The 15,277-nt window shown below is 24.1% G+C and overlaps 1 protein-coding gene across 1 annotated transcript in view; it reads right to left on the minus strand.

Annotated features, from left to right (window-relative positions):
- The window catches only part of LOC134832733 (neural-cadherin), a 180,766-nt gene that overhangs the window by 21,820 nt on the left and 143,669 nt on the right, over positions 1–15,277 (minus strand). Inside the window, exons 11-12 of the mRNA XM_063846864.1 lie at positions 7,929–8,044; positions 6,249–6,413 (exon numbers count right to left, since the gene is read on the minus strand). Of these exons, the coding sequence (XP_063702934.1) occupies positions 6,249–6,413; positions 7,929–8,044 (281 nt within the window). The remainder of the gene's footprint in view (positions 1–6,248; positions 6,414–7,928; positions 8,045–15,277) is intronic.

The raw sequence follows: 15,277 nt of genomic DNA on the forward strand, positions 1-15,277 counted from the left end.
TGTGATTAATAAAACTAATTATTTAAATTAAATATTAATTTTGTAAAATATTTTTTTAAATTTTAAATTTTAATTGCAATCTTTTTAGTTTTAAAATTAAAAAAAAAAAATATTTTTTACTTTATTCTTGGATTTTTATTTTTTTAAACGAAAATATGGGAAAATTTAAAATTTAATTTAAATAAAAATAATCAAATTAAATAATTTTTTTAAAAATAATTTGTGAATGTTTTTAAATAATATTTTTAATTTTTTCAATGTAAAAATATATTTTTAATATTCGAAAAATTGTCAAAAAATTTGATAAAAAAAATAAATAATTTTTTTTTCAAAAAAAATTATTAAAAAATAATTTTTGAACGAATTTGTAGTCAAAAAATTAATTTAAATTAAATAATATTTTAATAATTTTTAAATTACATTTTTCACTAAATTTAACTTTTTCTATCAAAAACAGACTTTAATTCAACAAAATTTCATTTAAAATATTCTAAATTTGACTTCTTGTTCATCAAAAATAATTCTATCGACACCCTGCAGCTCGCAATTATTAACAAAACTCCTCAGTCAAAGTTCATTTTACCTCAGAGACACGTTAACGAGCATACTTTCTCGGCTCTTTTGATCATCATCTTTTGCAAGTGTGTGTTTTCACATTGATTTATTGATGATACATCAGATTTATGTCGAAAAATTCCAATATCTGAATTGGAAATAGATTAAAAGTTGGTGCTAACTGCATTAGAAATAAATTTCTTTCCTTGGAAATTTTGCACTTCAATTCAATTCGAACAAGATATCATGTCAAACTTGTTGTTATTTTGAATTTTATATCACTTCCGAACACACACACAGAGCATTCGAATGTCATTTGAGCCAATAAATATTTAAAATATGTCTCGAGATACCCATTTTCGGCACAGAACACGTCGTCGAACGATAGACTTTCATCGTCTTTCAGTAAACTTTTTAATATGCAATCGGTATCCGGTATTGATTTACCTCACAGCTTCCAAAATTAGGTATCTTTGAAAAATTTCTACGAGACAAACGGAAGAAATGGATACCTAAATTTACGTTTTTACCTCCCACGTTAATTTTTCGTATCAATAATTTATTTTTTCTGTGGGAACTTCAATTTTAAGGATTTTAAAAATTGCCGGGCGTCTCCACGCGATATTTTCTCATCATGACACGTGTGTATGAGGCAATTTTCTCGTAAAACGATGATGATGTTTATTTATATAATTTCATGTAATCATCATCGGAGTGCCATGCTCTGCGATGTTACATGAAAGACAATGAAGTAATTCAATTGAATTTAAAATTACATACATTAATGTTGAAAATTGCTTTAGCACCGTCACGAAGTGTCACTTAACTATGAAATGGGGAGGATGATAGCGTGGATGGGAAAAGTGTTTTATCAGCAGATTCGTGCGATGGGAAATTATGCGTGAAAAACGCACATGTTTTATTTGACAATAATCTAAAAAATATAAAAAAATAAAATTAAATAAAAAAATAAAATTTTTTTTTTTTTTTTTTTTTTTTTTTTTTTTCTTTTTTTTTTTTTTTTTTTTTTTTTAAATTAAAAAAAAAAAAAAAAATAATAAAAATTTTTATTCTTTTATTTTTTAATTTTAAAAGACGTGAAAAAAATTTTTAAAATTTTTTGCTCATTATTTTTAGTAAAATATGAATTTTTAACAATTTTTTAAATAATTTTTTTTTAAATTTTAAAGTATATTTTTTTTTCATTTTTTATATTTTTAAAAAATAAACTAATTAAAATAAAAAAAAATAAAAAGATTTAAAAAATTTTGAAAAAAATATTTTTAAAAAAATTTAAATTTATTTTAAAATTAATTCAATTTAAATTTTAATTTTTAATGAAATTGTGTAAAAACTTAATTCATTAAAATTTTTTGTTTTGAATAATTTATGTTTTTTTTATAAAAAAAAAAATTAATTAAAATTTAAATTATTAAAAAATATATAAAATTAAAATTTTAAGAAATTTTTCAACCATTTTAATTATTAATTATTTTTTTTATCAAAATAATTCAAAAACATTTTTTTTTGATAATTTTATTTTTTTTTTTAATTTCCTTTGAAATTTTTTTTTAAAAGCCATCATAAATTTCTTCTGTATTTCTTCTGCGTTTCTTTTAATCAAAACATGACACGAAAATTGTATCTAAAAATCCGCGAAATGCATCGCCCACAGCAAAATCAGTTAAAACTTCCATCAAAAAAGGGATAATTTTTGACCGTTGTCGTGTCTTACCTTTTTTTATTTCCCCGAAAAACGTAAAAAAAAAGTAAAAGTTAGTGACACAATGGAACGTAATTTGAGCGCGCGAGCTAATCCTTGTAAAAAGAAGAAAAAATATTGGTCGACGAAAAAAAAGTACATGTCTACCTTCCGGGCACTAATCGTACATACCCATGGTGATACGCAGCAATAATGGAATGAATTTGATATAAACTTAATTAAAAGTTTCGTATTTTCTTTGCGTTTTTCCCTTTTGTGCACAAACACAAAATACTTATTTGTGAAAAGAAACTTCATCGTCTTCCGTTTTTTTTTTTTGAAATTTATCCAATGAACCGACGACGACGTCGAACCGATGATAACGGAAGACTATGCCTAATTCTAAGAAATCTAATTAATTTCGTCATACATTTTTTAAAGGCAAAAAAAAAAAATATTTTTTCGAAGATAAAAGTGTATCGTTATTTTTTTTTCTTTTTTTAAAAAAGTTGTTTGAAACACAAACACGAAAAAAAAAATCGAGTAGATAGAAAAAGTTTTGACGTGATGATAACACAGAGAGCGAAATATCTCGGGGACAAGAAAAAGGACAAAAGAACGCTAAAAATGTCTTTTAACTAACTAAAAATGATGAATTTCTCTCGTAAAAAAAAAACATAAAAACACGCGGCTTTTAACAAGAGATAGACGAAACAATTGCTTTTAGATAATTTTTTTTTTGATGGAAATGATGGAAGGACGGCATTAAAATAACACGAGCTCTTTTTTTTTTTTTAAAAAAAGACAATCACCCGCGCGATTAAGTCCTTACCTTGTCATATTATTAACAAGATTTTCCTTTTTCCCTCTTTTTTTTTATTTGTTATTATTTTCTTCCGCAATCCCCGAGAAAACCAGGCATGATTTATAAAGATAATAAAATTTGACCACAAAATTTTAATTAAAATTAACAGAGACGTCAATGGATAACCGCGGAGGATGGAAAGGGAATGACAATTCCTTGGGATTGTTGATTCAATCCCTTTTCTTCTGTGGCATCCATTATGGTTCGAAAGTAAAATTGCTTGGATCATTCAAAGTAGTACTAAAAGACGACAAAAGAATAATGATCAAAAGTTTCAAGTTGTTTTTTTGCGTTTAAATAGCTAAATTGTTACATAAAACGTTTTTAAAATGCATTTTTCCTCTTTTGAATTCCTGTTTGCCGCTGTTCGCCTTTTTAACAGACAGTCGCTTTCTCTGTGAAGAACACTTTTTGCCGCTTTACAGGCAACTAGAGGATTAATTTATTCCGTTGTTCTAATTATTATCTTCTGCAAAGTGCAGTTTTTCTTGCATAAAATGCGGAAAGTGCGATGCTTGGGATAAATTTTGTTCTTCAAGGATGATAAAAGAGAGAAAATGTAAATTTTTTACGGAATTTTGAATAAAATTTAAAGAAATTCTGTTTTTAGTTTAATTCTTGTACTAAAAATTAAAATTTGTTTCATTTACTGTACTAAAAATTGAAATTTGTGTCAATTCTTGTACTAAAAATTGAAATTTGTGTCATTTCTTGTACTAAAAATTATTTTTTTCAAATTTTTGTACTAAAAATTAAAATTTGTTTCATTTCTTGTACTAAAAATTAAAATTTGTCTCATTTCTTGTACTAAAAATTAAAATTTGTTTCATTTCTTGTACTAAAAATTGAAATTTGTTTCATTTCTTGTACTAAAAATTGAAATTTGTTTCATTTCTTGTACTAAAAATTGAAATTTGTTTCATTTCTTGTACTAAAAATTAAAATTTGTTTTATTTTTTGTACTAAAAATTAATTCTTGTACTAAAAATTGAAATTTGTTTCATTTCTTGTACTAAAAATTGAAATTTTTAAAATTTTTGTACTAAAAATTAAAATTTGTTCAATTCTTGTACTAAAAATGTTAAAATAGTTTTCCATGAAAGTTCTTTCAAACAAATCATCCTTGAAATAAATTTCTTTGACCTTTTTGTCAGTAAATTCACTTGATTAAAACCCTAACGGCACAATTCGTGTCTTTATAATTATGTTTTTTACGATGTTTCACGATGACTTTTGCCGTATTTTACTTTTCAAGAAAAGTTTTCATGAGTTACGTTTGACTAACACGACCAACAACAAGCAGATAAAAAGTGATAGTTTGTGTGTTGATTCGCCAGACCGACTTTTTTTGTTGCTACCATAAAATATATAGCCCTGAAATCCACTATTTTCTTCTTCTTTCTTCATTATTTACCTACTTGGCTCGTATATAGCAAAACTTTTTTTTTTTTAATCTACCACATTTTTCTTGTCTCAATTTTTTATATCTGCTTTTCTCCTTTCGCGTCGAGTAGAAGTAAAAATGAGAAAAAAACCCTTTTACCATAATTAATATTACACTAATTAATAACCTGCATAATCCTAAATGGTGCATCCAGTTCCTCGTCCATGGTATGTTCGTACGAGTTTTGCGGGAATTCAGGTGGCAAATCATTTACGTCTTTTATATTGATAATCACTGTGGTATGATTTTCGTTTAGACTATCGCTTGCCACTAATGTTAAAGTGTACTAAAAAAAAACAAAAAAACACAAAAAGCCATGCAAAAAAATGATAATAAAAATAATGAAAAAGGCACAAAAAAATAAATAAAAATGTTATAAAAAAAGGATGAAGTAGAAATGCACAACAGCTGCAATAAATTACTTATGTCTTTGAATGTACGAAAAAAAAAACGATATTAGAAATGTTGGGAGACGACGACAACAAAACAAACTCGAGAAAAATAATATCAATCAATGAGTATTTGAAGAGATGAATTCGTTATTTTTCTTTCTTCGTTTTTGTTTGAAATAACAAAATAAAATATTGACAGAGATGTGAAACTATTATTGAACGAGTTACTTATTTTTGAGAAAAAAATATTTTGAGTTAAAAATAAAAATTTAGTACAAATTTTAGTACTAAAAATTTAATTTTTCATAAAATTTGTACTAAACATGAAGGTTTTCCTTAAATTTTATTCATAATTTATTTTATAAAATAAAAAAAAATATATTTTAAAATAAATATTAAAAAAAAATTAAGAAAATTTTAGTACTTATTACATATTTTAGTACAGAGCAAAAAAACAAAATTTGTGTACTAAAAAAATTTTTTTTAAATAATAATTTTTAATTTTTATGAAAATTTCAGTAGAAAAAAATTAACATTCCTTTGTACTAAAAAATATAAAATTTTAAATAAGATTTAAAAAAAAAATAAATTTAAAATAAATTGTTGTACTGAAAAAATTTTTTATAATTTTTTTTAAATTAAATAATTTTAAAATCATTTAAAATATTTTTTATACAATAAAATTTATTAAATTGTTAAAAAAATAAAATATAAAAAATAATTAAATTTAATAATTTTTTTTTACAAAATAAAATTAATGAAATTTATTAAAATTAATAAAAAAAAAATAAAAAAAAAATTAAATTAAATTTAATAATTTTTTTTATTAAAATAAATTTAAAAAAAAATTGGAAAAAAATTTCTCATGATTTTTTTTTAGTACATAAAGGGGTTCAACAACTTTATTCGCCAACCTCCTTTTTTTTTGGTTTTCCTTTCATGTGTTTTCAAATAACATGCAATCAAATGAAATAAAATCAAATCAAATCGACATAAAGTTCGTTCTTTTTGTGTTCGAACCTCGAATGGAATCGAATGAACGAAAAATGTATAAAAAAATAATAATAATATGAAAATGTGAATATAATAAACATAATAAGTGAGGAACGAAGCAAAGAGGAAAAAAAGCAACCATATGTTGTCTTTTTGCGTTTAAATTCAAATTTATATGCGGGAACGAAAAAATCTTTAACGAGCAAACAAAAGGACTAAAAGCTGCTGCTCTTCTACCAAAAAAAGACATGCTTTCTAATCAATACACAATTAATGCGAAAAAACAACGAGATTGACCTGCAAGACACGCTTGGGCAAATTGCGGTCATCCTCTTCGGTAATTTGCGTACGATACGTGGGTCTTTCAAAAACGGGCGGATTGTCATTGACATCTTTGACGTGAATCACGACTGTCGTGTAATTTTCTTTCAAGTTATCGGAGGCAGCTAAGCGGAGTTCGTACTAAAAATTTTGAAAAGAGGAATTTAATTCAATGTTGACTTTGACGCGTTTCGTGTTTGATTCAGACAAATTGTGCTAATTTTCCGGAGAAAAAAAATTGATTGCATTTGAATGCGAAATGCATGACGTCAATGTGCCATTTAATTACACATTTTTATGGTTTTTTCCTATGTCTCTCTGTATTTTCAATCACTTGCATTCACAGTTGGAATTTGTGTGGTTGCATTGACTGAAACACGTTCACAAAGCGCACAAAACTTCCTTTAATTGATTTAATTTCCGGATTTGCCTGGCTGTCCTTGTCGTTCACTGTTGAATTGCTTGCTAATTGAAATGAAAAGCCGAGAGCAAAAGTATTTTTTTTTGTACAGCAGAGGGAAAAAATGAGAAAGTTTTGTAATTTAAGCCAATCCAATTGAATTAACAAGAGGATGATGACATACAAGGATTAGTACAGAAGCGCTGTGTAAAGGCAACCACACAAAAATAGACAGGAGATTTTCCGGTTGGTTCATTTTTTTCATCTGTTGAGACATTTTTTTAAAAATAATTCTTCTTCTGAAAGTTCTGTGAAGCAAAAATGGGTGAATTTTACAAATTTTATAAAAATTAATTTAGTACTTTATTTTTTTTAATTTTATTTAAAAATGTTTAAAATTAGAACCTTAAAATATTTTTTTCATTTTGAAATAATTTTTTATTTTTTTAAATAAATTTAGTACCTACTCCATTTAAATATTTTTTTTGATTGAAAATTCATTTTTAATTTTACAATACTAAGAATTTAAACACAAAAATATTTTATATAAAAAAAATGGTTAGGTAAAAAATTATTTAAAAAATTTAAATTTAATTTTTTTTTAAATCAAAAATTTTTTAAATTTAATTTAATATTTTTTAATTTATAATATATTTTTTAAAATTTTTTGATTTAATAAAAAAATTTTGTACTAAAAATTTAAAATTACTTAATGATTCTTTAATTTTTTTTTCTTAAAAAAGGAAATTTTTAATAATTTTTTCAAAAAAAAAAAAAAAAAAAAAAAAAAATTAATTAATTAATTAAATAATTTTTAGTACTAAAAAGGCAAATATCTTGTACAAAAATTTAAATATAACACTTTAGATAAAATATTTTAATATTTAAAATAATTTTTGATAAAATATTTTTTTTAATACTCAAATTATTAAAAAAAAACTCGAAAAGTTCCTTGAAGATGTAAAATTCATCAATTTTAATTTCACAGGTTATTTTACAAGTAACTGTTAGGTAAATGTCTCATTCTTGAGAATACCAACGCGTGTCTCATTCACCTCCATTCACGCTCTAATTTGATTTAAACAACATTTTTTCATTACTTTTTATACAAAAACACGTAAAATTTTGTTCCTCTTGTTTCGCAATTTGTCGAATCAAACACGATTTTCATGTAAAAAAAAAATTCTGCGAGATACCTGAAAATTTTTTATTATTTTTTTCGTTAGATTTTTTTTTGTCTAACGAACGAAACTTACCCGTTTCCGTGTCTCGTAGTCGAGAGCGCCAGCAACATAAATTGCACCGGTCATATTTTTCACGGCAAATGCGCCGCCAATGTTGCCACTCGTGATTTCATAACGAATACGTGAAGCTGAAAAGAGAGAAGAAGAGATAAATCATTAAATTAATGAGCTCGATTGTTTTGGCAGTTAATGAATTTTTGATGCACGCAATTCAATGGAAATTATCTCTCTCGCGATTTTTCACTCGTTATCGGCAAAATGTCGATTGTTGTTCGTTAAACGTTCACTTGTGAAATCATTAAAGCTTCAAATCATTAGCAAATTTCGCAGCGTGATTAATTAAAGCGAAAAATTTTTCCGAATCACTCAATATAATTTTGATGATGACCTAATGTCGGCGGGCGAAAATTTCCCTTTGCAAGGCAACACTTTTTCCATAACGAAACGAACGGGCCAGCAACCACGGCGTGCGGTTGTGGCATTATCTGCTGGCGTGATTTAAAATAAATATCTAATAAAATACTATGGAGTTTGCATGATTTTGTGTTCCTGTTTGTGTATAATAAATATCATTTCGGGGAAAATAGAGAGAAAGTGTATGGATTTTAGTTTTGCGCTCGAACAACGACTAACAATAACAAAAACTGATCTGTTTTGCATATAAATATAAATTGTGCGAGCGTCGAGGTGTCAAGCAACGCAAAAATATAAATAGAGAGAAAAGGGAAGCAGAACAGAGCGATATGGACAATCACACAAATAAATTAATGTGTGCTTAATTTTGTGTGATAAAATTTTAAAGAGCGTTGATTTTAACTCGAATTTTAATGAAAAATTAGAATTTGATTCAATTTTTGTGCGAATGTTCATCGAACGAAGCTTTGATCAGTTGATCTTTCTTTAGAATAAAAAAATATGAGCTTCGTTCGATAATATTTTTTAAAATTTATTTTAAATTAATTATTTAATTAATTAATTAAATTAATTTAATTAATTTTTAATTTCATTTAAAAATTTTTAATTATTTAAAAATTAATTTAAAAAAAATAATTTTTAAACTTCTCAAAGATCATGTTTTTTATAAAAATTATATTGAAATAATTAATTGATAATTTTGAACGAATCTTCTAAATTCAAAAGCTTCGTTCGAAAAATTTTCATTAATTTTAATTATTTTCATTTTTAATTCAAATAATAAAATTTAATTAAAATTTACGTTTACAAAAATCAATCGAACTAACCTAAAAAATGTTTGAAATTCATTAGGATTTTTCGATGCATTATTTAAATTTTTAATTTTTTTTTGTAGAAAAAAAGTATTTTAAATTAATATTTAGGTAAATTTAAATTAAAAATAAAAAATAATTAATTTAAAATATTTCATTAAAAATATTCAAAAATTTTTTTTTTTAATTTTTAAAAGTGAAAACTTGTAAAAAATTAATATTATGTTTTTCGAACGAACCTTTTTTCATTGAACAATTTGTAAAATTAATTATTAAAATTAAAAAAATAAATTTTAAATGAATTAACCTCAAGTAATTATAAAACTAAAAAAAACTAAAAGAAAACTAAAAAATATTAAAAATTATCGAACGAAGCTTTAATTTTTATTGTAAAAAAAAATTAATTGAATTTAAATTTAAAATTATTGCAATAAAATAATATTTATTTAATTAAATTATTTTTCATAAGAAAAATAAAATTTAAATTTAGAAAAATATTTTTAATAATTTAATTAATTAATTTAAGTTAGAATTAATTTAATTTAAATTTAATTATTTATTCTAAACAATTTTTTTATTCAAAAAAAAAAAAAAATAAATAAAATAAAAAAAAATAAATAAATAAAATAAAGTAAAAATAAAAAAAATAAATAAAATTGTAAAAAATAAAATAAATTAAAAATTTATCGAACGAATCTAATAAAAATAAAAGCTTCGTTCGACAAATTTTAATCTTTATTTGTTTCGTTCAATAACTTGAGGTTATTTTAATTAAAATTTATTTTTTTAAATAAAATAAAAAAAATATTATAAAACAAAAAATCTCGCCACAAAACAGGTAAATATAGTTCCAAGACTGCATTTTCCTGATAAACAGATTTAACTTTAGCTTTGCACTCAATTATACATGCATCCCAACCAACCGTCGTCGTTGTTGTTGCTATTTTTCTACCTCCAGCTGTATTTCCGTCCTGAATATAGATGGATTATTTCCTCTGTGTTCCGTATGATTTACTGTTAGGTTTTTGTAATAAAATATATTTGTGAGGTCATGAACGCGAAAAATATTATACATTATACTTAATCCGCCATTTTCAATCTCTCGCTCTCTTTCTGTCTCTCTCTGTGTTTTTGTAAATTTACCGTTATCATAGAATTTTGTAAATAATATTTTTGACAATTAAATACCAGACGTTTCCATGTTCGGAGGATTATGCCGAAAATGGAGCATCATTAAACTTTTCGCATTATTCAATGTAATAAATTGTAACGAAAAACATAAATAAATAAAAAAAAACACTCGCGACACAAAATTTCGGGAATGCGCGTGTCACCGTACGTACAGCAAATGAATAAAACTTTTATGAGATAAATTGTTAAAAACATATCCTCCTTTAATTTATAATAACATGGTTATTTACTGCTTGATGGAGTGTAAAATACGTTTGTTTATGTGTTTCGTAGCACGTTTAAAGTTTTTTTTTGTTGTTTGATAAATTTCGCGCAATTATCTCCCCTTTTATTGTTCCTCGTCGCCAATTTGAACAAAAAAAAAATTTTTTTTCAAAGAAATTCAGGTCAATCAAAAAACAAATTTAATTTTTAATAAGGTCATCATGTCGCTCCGAGTTAACTTTGTTTCCTCTCCATTATTTTTCGTCATCTCGTTTTTCAATTGCGAATGCAGTACACGCACCGAGCTCAACTTTGGGGAAACTTTTGTACCGAAATTGCCGAGCGACGTCAAAATTGTTATTTTTTTACACGAATGTCTTTAAATTGAGAGAACAAGACATGTACAAGGCAACTTTTCTCCGTCTTCGTAAGTGGCTTCTGAGACGACGAGCAGCAGCAGCAATGAATAGACAAGACATTGGAACATTAAATTTAAATTATTGTTTGAAACTTTTCTCATCATCAATCATTTTCTCATTTAGATGATGTTTCGTGTGTGTGTGAGACGTGCTCCTGAGTCATGATTGTGTCAAAGAAGTTTTGGAAGTTATTTAATATTTTTTCTGTAAAAATGAAAATTTTTCTTTAAAATTATTTATTTATCAAAATTTTCCATTTTTTTCTCTCTCGAAACAAAATTAGAATTTTTCTCAAGATTTTCTTGATTTAGTGAAAGGACTTCGGTGTCGCCCATAAATTTAAAAGGAGCTCAACCTCGCTCAAGGACGAGAGCGAAATAATTACGTCTCCCACAGAGGAGGTTCAGCAAAAAAGGAGAACAGCCACAAAAACTTTTAAAAAGTTGATTTCCTTGGGGACGAAGCTGCTTCTCCATTGCTTTTCATTCAACGAACGGCGAAGCACGAACAATGAGACAAAACAAAGAAAAACTTGAAAAACGATTATTTTCGGGTCTTTTGAACGAGCGAATGAACGAACGAGACGACATACATTTATTATGTCACCATTTTATGAGCTTTGATCCTGTGTTTGTTGCATTGTCTATGAACTACGAACGACACAGAACGACGAACGGAAGTATGTTCCACATATTTACTATTATTTTAAAAGTTCCTTTCTCTCATGTGTGTCATTTCCTGAAATATCCTTTTGTATCTGCTTTTTTTCTTCTGTAGGTGAAGAGAGATGGAAGAGAAGAGAAAACACTTGATTGTGATGTCTGAAAAGTGTGCTGTGACAACATGAAAGTGCTTGTTGTTGGTACTCGAAACTATTGTTTTATTGAGGAAGGGTAGGTAAGGATTTTTAAAAATATTTTTTTTAATAGTTTTTTGTGAATTTTTATGCAAAAATATTTTTTAGAAATTTTTAAATAAATAAAATTCTTATTTAAAAATTATGAATTAATTTTTTTAGCTAATTTAGTTTTTTTTTTAATTTAATTATTTTAATATATTTTTTTTTAAATTATATTATTTTTATAATTTTTTTATTAATTTAATAATTAAAAGCAGATAATTTGTTGGAAATTTTGAAACTATTTTTTTAATAAGAATTTTTGTTTTTTCACAATATTTTTTAAATATTTTAATTAATATTGTGTTAAAAATAAAATTATTAAAATAAAAAAAAAATAAAAATAATAATAAAATTTAAAAAAAAAGTTAAATTAGCTTAATCATCAATTCATATTTTTGTAAGAAGAATTTTATTTATTTAGAAATTAAAAAAAAAAATATTTTTGAAGACTTATAAATTTTTAAAGGAAGCTGAAAAAGCTTTATTAAAATGTTAAAATTATTATTTATTTTTTTTTAATAAAAATATATTTTTTTTCATTTTAATATTTTTTAAATAATAATAATAAAAATTGATTTTTTTGTAATCAATTATTAAAAAAAAAAAATAAATATAAAAAAATGGAAATAATTTTTTTTTGTAATCAATTGTTAAAAAAATATAAATTTTGTAAAAAAAATTAAAAATTAATTAAGTTTTTTTTTAAAAAATTTTAAAGAAATTTTTTAAAATAAATTAAAAAAAAATTATTTTTGAAAAATTTTCATATTTTTTTTCAAAATCTTATATATTTTAAAAATTCTTATATGTTTTTATTAAATTTTTTAAAAATAATTTTCTTAATAAAAATTTATGAAAATATTTCAAAACAATAAAAAAAATAATTTTTCATAAAAAAATTTTTTCAGACAAAAATTTGATATTCTACCCTTTGAAACTGTTTCCTGCTTACTCAGACAAGTATCAGAAACATGTACAAGAAATCGATTTCGGAATAAATTTGTCGTCGGTTGTCGTATATTAAATCATGCAGAAAAATTATTTCTCGTCACCGCTCTTATTTATCTCTCTTGAACGTCATCACTCGGTTGGTCGTCAATTGTTTCACGCAAAATCATTGTTTTATCTCGTGCCACACACACACACAAAGTTACGCAGTAAAACCAAAAATTATTAACAACAAAAGGAACGAGATAAGGAAATTTGTTAAATGACGTATATAAAACCTAATTTGAATGAGAAATGCATATAATTGTATGAAAGATTAAACCCTTATATTGTTTATCTTAAATCTTCCTGACCCGTAAACGGAGCAAACGAGGATTGAGAACAATTAAAACAATGGTGTTAAAATCCTACAACAACAACAACGATAAACAACAGTGCATAAAATAGAGCAAAGGCAAATCCGAACACGAGAGATAGTCTTGATGGTCCTTTTAATTTAATGATATTAATGACAAAAGACACGCACGCACAGTAAATATTCACACAGAACAAGTCTGGCAACACAAATACATCAAATACATCTTAAATTTAAATAAACATGCCTTGGGAGGTGCCTGAGTCACACACACACACACACAGCAAAGTGCATCGAGGAAGTTGGCATGAAGAGATTTCTGCCAAGTTTGTGTCAAAAACTCCATCATAAAAAGTTATCTATGGGAGATTTTTGGCTTGACACAAAGTTGTTGGTTACTAAATTTTACTAATTCAATAAAATATGAGAGAAAACCTTTATGGTCACATCTACGAATGAATATATTTTGACCACTACTCATTAACAAACATTTTATGCATCAGTGAGCATCCACATCATCATCGTCATCATGCATAAATAAATTTCATGTCCGATACAAGAAATTCTTGCACTGTGGCAAAACTTTACGTTTTGCATTTTTTTTAAATTATTAAAATTTAAAAAAAATTATGAAAATTCAATTTTATGGTAAGAAAATTTTAATTTTTTATAAATTTTTCTATTTTTTATAATTTTTTTTAGGAGATGACAAATTACAATTTTGAAAGAAAAATAACAGAAATCAACAAGATGTTTTGTACCCAATAAAATCATTGTGAATAGATTTTTCGAGCTCCAAACATCGAAATTTTGTGATGAATAGAAATTCTTTTCCAATTAATTCAAACCAAGCTATTACTAAAATATTTTTTTTTCATTAAAATTTTAGCCTTTTAATGAATAGGTATAATTATTTTTTAATTTTATTAAAATATTTTAAAAATAATTTATGATTTATTTAAAAATATTTTTATTTTTTTTTTAAATTTCTTATTTATTTAAATTCAAATTTAATTTAAATTTTTTTATTTTATTTTTTTAAAATTAAAATTTTTTATTTGTTAAGAAAAATAATGCAAAGAAAAATATATTTTTTATTTTTTTTAATTTAATTTTAAAATATTCAATTCTAATATTAATTTTGTGATCTAAAAGAATATTTTTTAATTTAAATTTAATTAATTTTTAAAAATTTTTTTGATTAAAAAATATTTTTAATTTAAAAAAAAATATTTAATTATTTTTTTTCGTTTTGATTTAAAATTTCAATTCTTATAAGAATTAAAAAATGTAATTTAAAAAAATTTTTTTTTATTTTTTAAAATTATTTTTTTTATTTTTTAAAATTATTTTTTTAATTTATTTTTAAATTAATTTTTTAAAATTATTTTTTTTTTACTTTTTTTTTAAATTATTTAGAAATTAACAAAACATTAATTTTTCACAATTTACTCTCATCATCATCAACACAAAAGGGCAAGCTTCTAGCTAGAATGACACTATTTTGCCTCTCTGTTCTATATACTTGCTGTAATTATTATTATTATTTTGATGTGTGACAAATTGATGCATAAATTAATTATGAAATTTTGTGTGTTTGCAGTCCTTTGTGCACTTGATTGGCATAAAATATGTGAATGTGTGTGTGTGTGTGCTTTTTTTAGGGTGACTGAGCACTCACATGTCGTTAGATTGTTCTACATGTGCCTTGTCGCAAACAGATATCCTGCCTATTTTAGCTGAAGGGACCAAAAATTAATGCGATATATTTACTAAGAGGCATAAACTGCACGCATCGCAGAACATCGTTGACTGGAGTGAGTTCATCAAATTTATTAATTATTATTGTTGTTATATTAATTTATTATATTTTGTCAAATTTTGCTCGTAGCAACGCATTAAAAAACCAATATTTGCTGATTATTGCAGAATGTGAGGCAGGAAATATATACAATAAAATTGTAACAGAATTTTGCATTTATATTTTATTATATGTATCGGATTTTATTAAATTTTTGCCTTAACCATTTATTTTGTCATGCAAATTTGTGTAAAATTTTGTGATTGTTCAATTTTCAATTGTGTGTTTTGTAATACTTTTAATTGAAACATTCTCA

This window comes from Culicoides brevitarsis, chromosome 2 (genome assembly GCF_036172545.1).
Source record: "Culicoides brevitarsis isolate CSIRO-B50_1 chromosome 2, AGI_CSIRO_Cbre_v1, whole genome shotgun sequence".
In the NCBI taxonomy this organism is placed as follows: Eukaryota; Metazoa; Arthropoda; class Insecta; order Diptera; family Ceratopogonidae; genus Culicoides; species Culicoides brevitarsis.